Source organism: Sarcophilus harrisii, chromosome 4, assembly GCF_902635505.1.
Source record: "Sarcophilus harrisii chromosome 4, mSarHar1.11, whole genome shotgun sequence".
Lineage (NCBI taxonomy): Eukaryota > Metazoa > Chordata > Mammalia > Dasyuromorphia > Dasyuridae > Sarcophilus > Sarcophilus harrisii.
The window spans coordinates 133,869,936-133,877,762 of NC_045429.1; the positions used below are offsets into that span (position 1 = coordinate 133,869,936).

Here is a 7,827-nt window from a genome sequence, read left to right on the forward strand (position 1 = left end):
AAGAATTTTTCTTCAGCTTAGCAAAATTTTCAAACAAATTATTTCATTTCATTAATTCAGATATCCCTATATGAAGGTTACTGCCCTCTCAAGAAATCATTCACTTGTATTCCAGGCAATATTTGGTAAAACAAACACAAGATACAAAGTCATATCTACTTATCAGGGCACAAAGTAAACATTATTGATTTAATTATCCTGATTCAACTGAGGATCTGTACTTAAAAAAAAAAAAAAAAAAAAAAAAGTATTATCATTCCTGCATGGTAGCTCAGATGCTGAGGCTAAAAGAACATCCATCTATATCTCTGTTTACACACATGATGAAGAGATATGGAATGACCACAAACTACCTTGAGCTCATCTATCATCTAAGACTCAAAATAAGAATCTAACCTCATATTATTGGACTCCATAATATTAATTGATTTAGTTCTGGAGTGAGTCAAACTGTCTTACTTAATATCTATTAGTAAATTAGAAGATCTTCTGTAAACTGGCACAAGGGCAGAGTTACAACTGATCCAATCTGGTTTTCTTGAAAGTAGTAAGCAAGCCACATGTATTCTGTTCCCAGTAAATCGGGATGTTTCTAGAATAAGTTTGCCTTCAGTTTCATCATTGTTAAAAAGCCAGAAGTCTCCATAATCACCTGTTCCTGAAGACACTTTGTTTTTAAAATCTACTGATAAGTGAAGAGGCAACTCCATAGAAATATTTTAGACTCAAATAGGAATGAATAAACTATTAGTCAAAAGACTGATCATTTCAGATATGTTAAAAGTACCATCATCCACATTCATACTGGGTTGGTTGCATTTACATACCTGAAATAGAAAAATCTCCCATAATCTGTTGGAGTGCGCCAAAGATTTGATGCTCAGTGCCACAAAAAGCCCCAATTGTCTTTACCTATCAGTGAATTTTAAATACTTTTTATAATTGGCCAATTTCTGGAACTTATCAGAGGAAAAAAGTAAAGAATCAGTTACCAGTGGCTCTCCATCCCTATTCATCCCGAGAACAGTAAAACCACAGGGACTTCACCGAAGTGTGGACCCATTGCACTCTCCCTCTGTTCTCAGAAACCTGCCATAAGAGAGCATTATTTCTGTGGATCCAAAAACAAACCTAAAAAATTCCCACCGAATTGGTTATATAACATATACAGTAGCTAGAAAACGAAAGTAAATAAAAGAGGTGGAGTGAGAGTAAGAAGCATGAGCCAGAGGGGAATAGGTTTGCATGGTTCACTTACTCGAATGCGAAGAAGAGTCCGCTGGTAACCAAGATGAGGACAAGGGTCAGGTAGAAGACGCCTGTCTGCCGAGCCATCATGATCCTCCCATTACAAAAGAATTTGTTTCTTCCCGGGAAAACCTCCCATTTCCTTCTGGCAGCGATCTTCTTTTTCTTATGAGGAGACTCCATGGGAGAGGAGCTGTGAGTGCTGATCTGACTATACTCGCAGTCTTTCATCGGCCCACCGCCTCCAGGAGTCATCAAAGAGGATAAACTATCGGGGGGGGGTCAAATTCCCCACCCTATCCCCCCCAAAAGCACAAACCACTTAACTAAGACAACTCCACTCTCTAGAGTCCCTTGGTCACCAGCACAAGCTCAAATTAAAACTCCCCAAATAGGTTACCGTTCTAGTGATAACTTCGCCAAGTAGCCCAAGTTAATTAACCCCTTAGAGATCAAGGCTGTCATAGTAGAAAGGTTCCGCAGGGAAGGAACACCACCATCCCACTATTATTAAATTCTCTCACGTGTTAGAGGGGTCATGGAATTAAGCCCAATGAAGGAAAAATGACATCCTCCAGCATATAGAAAACATGCGCGCTCACACACACACACACACCACACCACACCACACCACACCACAACACAACACACTCGCTCTCCTCTCCGCGCCCCTCTCTCCAATCTGGTAGTTGATTTTAAATTCCTCTTCCAGATGACCCCTGGGGATATCTATAGGGTAGAGGGCTCGGTACTCAACTGTAGGGGTAGCGGCGGTGGGCTCGTACAGAGCTTTACAAGCTGCTCCTCTCCTCTTCACCAGGTTTATTATAATCCATTCTCCAGGCGGCAGCTCTTCCCCCGAGAGAAAGAGATGGAAAATGGGAGGTAGATCGAGCCACCCCCGAAGCTTCCCGGGAGTGGGGGAAGGAAACCAGAACAAAATTCAAAACAAAACCACGTTGCTTTTGTCGGTATAGATCCTTGTGAATGCCCAGGCACTAGTCCAGCTGGGAGCCCCCAATCTGCCTAGCTGTTTGCAAAGAGGACTTCTCCACACCCTGCGCCGCCGCGGTGGAGCTGGAACTATGGACTAGGACGAGCTGCAGGACAAGATCTCGGCAGCGACTGCTCGCGGATTGTATGTCGAGTGGCTGAATGTCTTCCGCTTGCCCTGTAAAAGCTTGTCCCAGAGTGAAAAGGTAGGCCAGCGGGGGTGGGCTTCTAGTAGACCGCGACAGACACTTGTTTGCAAATGCCCTCCCCAGCTCCTGCTACGAGAAGCTCCGGCGGGCGCTTCAGAGGTTTTCCGCCTCCTCGCGGCCCAGAAGTGGGAGATGGGTGTAAGCGTTTGTGGAGCGGGAGTGGTTGCTCCTGCACCCCCGGGCTCCTCCTCTTTCTCCTCCTTCTTTAGGGTTAAGCCCCTCAGATGGGGCAATCTTCCTGCCCTGGGCTGGTGCTTAGCTCCCCCAGTCTCAGCGTGCTCATGCAGCTCCTCATCACTTCAGGACTCAGTCTCTGTTCGGGATCTAACACACTCGCCTGCTCCTTGCTCCAGAGCTGTGCGTGGTACTGAAGAGCAGCTGCGGGGGTCTTCAGCTCGCTTCGCCCCCGAGAGAAGCAAAGGTCACACCCCCAGCAAGCGGCGCTAGGCGGCTGCCTCCTAGGCAGCTTGCACTCCCAACACACTCACTCAAAGACTTCTGTCCGCCTCCCTGCTGGGAAGCCTCTTCTTATAGACCGCAGCTGCCACCGGACCAAAAAAAAAAAAAATTAAAAAACAAAACAGCTAACCAGGAGACTCAGTTTGTTCTTTTGACTACTAGGGGAATGGGGAAGGAAACCAAAGAGAAGTATCCAGTCTCTTCATTCCTCATACTCCAGGTTGTTTCCTGGAGTCCTCACCCCCAGTAACCTAGAGATTTACGGATATATAACCCTCATGTTCTTCATCTGAATCGCGGGAGGCGTTCATACACTGAGGGAGACCGGGAATTGGAGTAATTAAAGAAATAGCTGATGCTCATAATCGCGAAAGGGAAACCAGGAGCTCACTTCCTCTTTCTCTTTCACCAAGGAAGCCAGTTCCATAGGGAGAGGTCTTTGCTCGATTAGCCTTTCCCACTCCTCTTTCTTGCTACTAAAGACTCCGGGCTCTTTTCTCCAAGCAGAGGGAATGAGAGAAGGGGGAGGGGAGAAGGGCAGAGGAATGGAGTGGCTTCTGTTTTTCCCTCCCAAAATAATAGATTCTATCATTAGCCCTATTTGTGCTGTTCTCCGTCTTTTTCTACCCCTCCTTCCCCAGTATTAGACCTCAGTCTTTGTTCCTTTTATTCCTGTTTGTTGCTGTCTGTCTTCCTTTCTTTCTTTGTGGAGTCCCTACAGCAGCCGGAGTGGGAACTGCCTCCCCTCTCCCTCCTCTCACGCCCATCCATCCCTCCACTTCCCAGCCTAATAACCACAGAGTAATCTCCCAGCAACTGGGAATGTGTCAAATCAACCCATTCCCCCAGTTGACATTAAAAGAAGCGGGAGGAGCTAGTCTCTCTTTCTCTCTCCGCCTCCTCCTTTCCTTCTTCCCTCGCTTTGCTGCCGTCACTCGGCTGGACGAATAAGCAAGCCAGAAAGACCTAGGAGACCATGCCACAGTTCGCCAAGCTGCGCGTACTTAGATAAAAGGATGGGGGTGGAGAAGAGAGGGAAGGGACCTCTGCCCCTCCCATCTCTTATTTTACGCTTTCCTTTCTCCGCCCTCTGGGATTTGTAGTTCATTCTTTTGCTTCTGGCCCCGAAAATTGCAACTTGGGGACCATAAAGACTACAAAGCCCAGCATTCCTCGCAGCGAGAATGAAACGAGTAATTGCTACATTGCTTTTTCCTTGGAAGAGTTTGAAGTATGACTTTCCCTCGTGGGTACAGTGAAGTGCTTAACTGTCTTGAAATTGATTTCCAAGGGGTGAAAAAATGAGGAGGGAAGTTGAGGAGAGGTGGTTGTGATAAGGAGAAGGAAAAAAAAACACAAAACAGGTAAATAGCAACTGGATTATAGGTTCCTCCCCCCTAAAAAAAAAAAAACACACACAACTAAGCTAAGATTTTAAGAATGAAAATGTAAATATACATAGCTAATGTGGTTAAATTCCTTAATGGAGGAGAGACATAAAACCAGAATCAGATTCAGAAAGAGCGGGGTTTGTTTTATATTTTCAAAGCAAAGCAGAGTTCTATAGGGAAGATTAAGCAGTTAATGGCTACCTAAAACTGAATGGCATGATGTTCTTAGGAAATGTAGCAGGAAAAAAAACGGCGTTCCCCAACTTCTCAGAAGGTGTCCTAAAAATGCATAAATTAGTTGTTTAGAATTTAATATATTTTCTCATGGATACAATGTTATATTTTTGGGGTGCGCTGGCCACTCCACAAAAGCTTATTTAACTCTTTAATATCCTGGATGTAGAATACTATACTCTATAAACCCTAACACCGCATGTAACAATATTTCTTTCAGAAAATATAATCTTATTGGAGAACAAATCTCCACCTACTCTAGCAAGTGCTCTCCTAACCAGCCTAACACTGGAAACAATAGCCTGGGAGAAGAAATTCAACAAAATTACTTCATTCTTACATTGAGATCATATTGTTTGCTATCTGAGCAGGTAGGGAAGGGATCAGAAGGAGGAAGAGAATTTGAAACAAAAAAAAAAAAGTTTAATGTTTAAAATAAATAAATCAGCAAAATGTGGCTTATAAGGAAAGAAGGAAGGGATAAGGAGTAACTTTCTGGAAGAGGGGCACTTAGCTGCTGGTCTGGAAACTAGATTGGGGTGAGTGTACACACCTCAGGGAAGGAAGAGAAAAGAATACCCAACTCTGGGAAGAAAAGTTCTGATGAATAGGCCACCCACATGTGACAAACATGAATTGTTTTCAGTAAATTAGGGACTGCCTATTTATATATATGCATATGCATATGTATAAATATTATTATTATTTGGGAGTTATAGGATCTATAAACATTTTTTAAAATTAAGACATTTTATGTCACCAACAATGATGAAAATCAGTATGTGGACAATGCCCAAGCCTTAGAGATTAAGGGGTAGGAATTATAGACAAAACAATCTTTGTAATCCAAATTTAAGAGTGAATTCAAATCAAGGCTCCACCACTAAGTGACATAACCTTGGGCGTCTGAATCTCAATTTCCTCCTCAGGGCTGTGGTGATAAACATTTTGAGTTAGAAAAACCTATGTTCCAATCCTATCTCTTAACACTTATTACTTTATGACTTGGATAAATCATTTCTCTTCCAAGTGTCAGATAACTTTAAATTTAAAAAAAATTATTTATATATAACATCCACTTTTAAAGTAATATTTAATTTTCCCCAATTGCATGTGAAGTTTTGAAGATTCTTTTGTTGTTGTTGTTGAGTTCCCAGGTAACTTTCTAAGATAATAAATTATAGATACCATATGAGAATAATAATACTTGCATTAGGCAGTTTGATATGATAGACTTGGAGTCAGAGTAAATCTTGACCCACAACTACAACTTATGTGATTTTAGCCTGTTTCCTGATGTGGAGGTCCATAAATCTTTCTGTAAGTATTTATAAACAAGTATAATGAGGCAGCTGGGTGGCACAGTAAATAAAATGCTGGCTCTAGAGACTGAGACTCATCTTCCTCAATTCAAACCTGGCAAATCACTTAATCCTGTTTGCCTCAGTTTCCTTGTCTGTAAAAATGAACTAGAAAAGGAAATGGCAAACCACTCCTGTAGCATAGTCAGAAAAACTTCAAATGGAGTCACTCACAAAAAGGCAGAAACCCAACTGAAAATAATTGAACAAAAGTGTGCTAAGCATTGTTCTGGATTGATAGAGTTGTAAGGACAAAAAAGACATTCCTTGTCCCCAAGGAGCTTAAATTCTATTGAGAGGAGTAACATGTATACATATAAACATAAGTAAAATAAATATAGTACAAGATAATTTGGTCAGGGAACCATCAGAGCAGGAGAGGTCTTTTACAAGACAGCCTCTGAGCTGAACTTCTGAAGGAAACTAGTTAAAGCTGAAGAGGAAGTACATTCCAGGCTTGAAGGAAAATCTATGTAAAGCCACAGAAGCAGGAAATGGATTGCATGTATGAGGAAAAGCAAGGAGGCCAGTATATCTGGAGTAATATATTAAAAGACTGGAAAGATAGGTTAGATTCAGGTTATGAGGAGCCTTAAATTCCAAATAGATGAATTTTTACTTGATTCTAGAGGAAGTAAAGTGCTTCTGACATTTGTTCAGCAGAAGGATAACATGGACAGAAGTGTTCTAAGAAGAAAACTTTGACAGCTAGTAGGGATGGATTAGAGAGGGGAAAGTGACTTAAAGCAGAGAAACCAAATGGCAGATTATTGTTGCAACAATCCAGATAAAACGGGAGGAGGGCCCAACCTTATATCCTTCTTCATAGTATCTCAAAGTGATACATTACATATATATATATATTTTTTTTAAATTATAGCTTTTTATTTACAAGATATATGCATGGGTAATTTTTCAGCATTGACAATTGCAAAACCTTTTGATACATTATACATTAATCAGAATCATTCTACAACACCAAAGCAAGTGTTCATCCAGACTACTCCAGAAAGAAAAAATAATAATAATTTAGGGAGGACAAATGAAGCAGCTCATTAAGCTTCTTGATAGATCTAATTAGTAGGAAGATGTTAAGAAATCTAAACCCAGATTCTTTGCAATTTCTACTACTTTCAAATACTTATAGACTGATATTGTGTCTTTCATAAGTGGGTAGCACAATACTAGACTTGGCCCCAGAGTTAGGAAGATCTAAGTTCAAAACTGGTTCAGAATCTACTGGTCATCCTGCCATCTAGGGGAGGGGGTGGGGGGGGGGGTAAAAGGTGAAAAATTGGAACAAGAGGTTTGGCAATTGTTAATGCTGTAAAGTTACCCATGCATATATCCTGTAAATAAAAGGCTATTAAATTAAAAAAAAAAAAAAAACTGGTTCAGATACTAATTGTGTGACTTTGGACAAATTACTAAATCTCTTTTTGCCTTGATCTTCTCATCTGTGAAATGAGGATGACAATAATATTTCATTTGAGATATTTGTAAGGCATTTAGCACAATGCTTAACACATAGCAAGCCCTGTATTAATGCTGCCTTTTTGCTTGCACTATTGTTCTTTTTCACCTCCCCCTCTGCTTCCCTAATTAGCTCATCTGCAGACTAAAAATTCCTAGTTTCTTTCAGTTGATTTTTATATGTATACTAGATCATCACCCTCTGAAGCTACTCCAGTTTGTCCATGTTCTTCCTTAGATGTGGCAACATGAACTAAACAGAACAGAACTACCACTTTCCTCATTTTGTATACTGATGCAGTAGTGGACAGGAGAATTTTTCTAGTGAGTTCTTGTCAACTCGAGACAGTTACTTTGCACAAGCTTTTGTTTAGAAACTTGTAGGAGGCACCGTCTCACAGAAAGTATGGGCATGCCAAAAAAAATGCCTTAGGAAAGGGATCTAGAAAATTCCAGGTG

General features: G+C 41.2%; 1 protein-coding gene across 5 annotated transcripts in view; it reads right to left on the reverse strand.

Annotated features, from left to right (window-relative positions):
• The window catches only part of ZDHHC14 (zinc finger DHHC-type palmitoyltransferase 14), a 321,515-nt gene extending 317,593 nt beyond the window's left edge, over positions 1 to 3,922 (reverse strand). For 2 of the 5 annotated variants that reach the window (XM_031937576.1, XM_031937575.1), the window contains exon 1: positions 1,259 to 3,921. In XM_031937576.1, coding sequence (XP_031793436.1) covers positions 1,259 to 1,503 — 245 coding nt within the window. In that variant the 5' untranslated portion in view covers positions 1,504 to 3,921. Of the gene's footprint in view, positions 1 to 1,258 lie in introns of all 5 variants that reach the window. The other 3 variants (XM_012549419.3, XM_012549418.3, XM_031937577.1) reach the window with 2 other exon arrangements.
• Between the last annotated feature and the right edge of the window lie 3,905 nt (positions 3,923 to 7,827).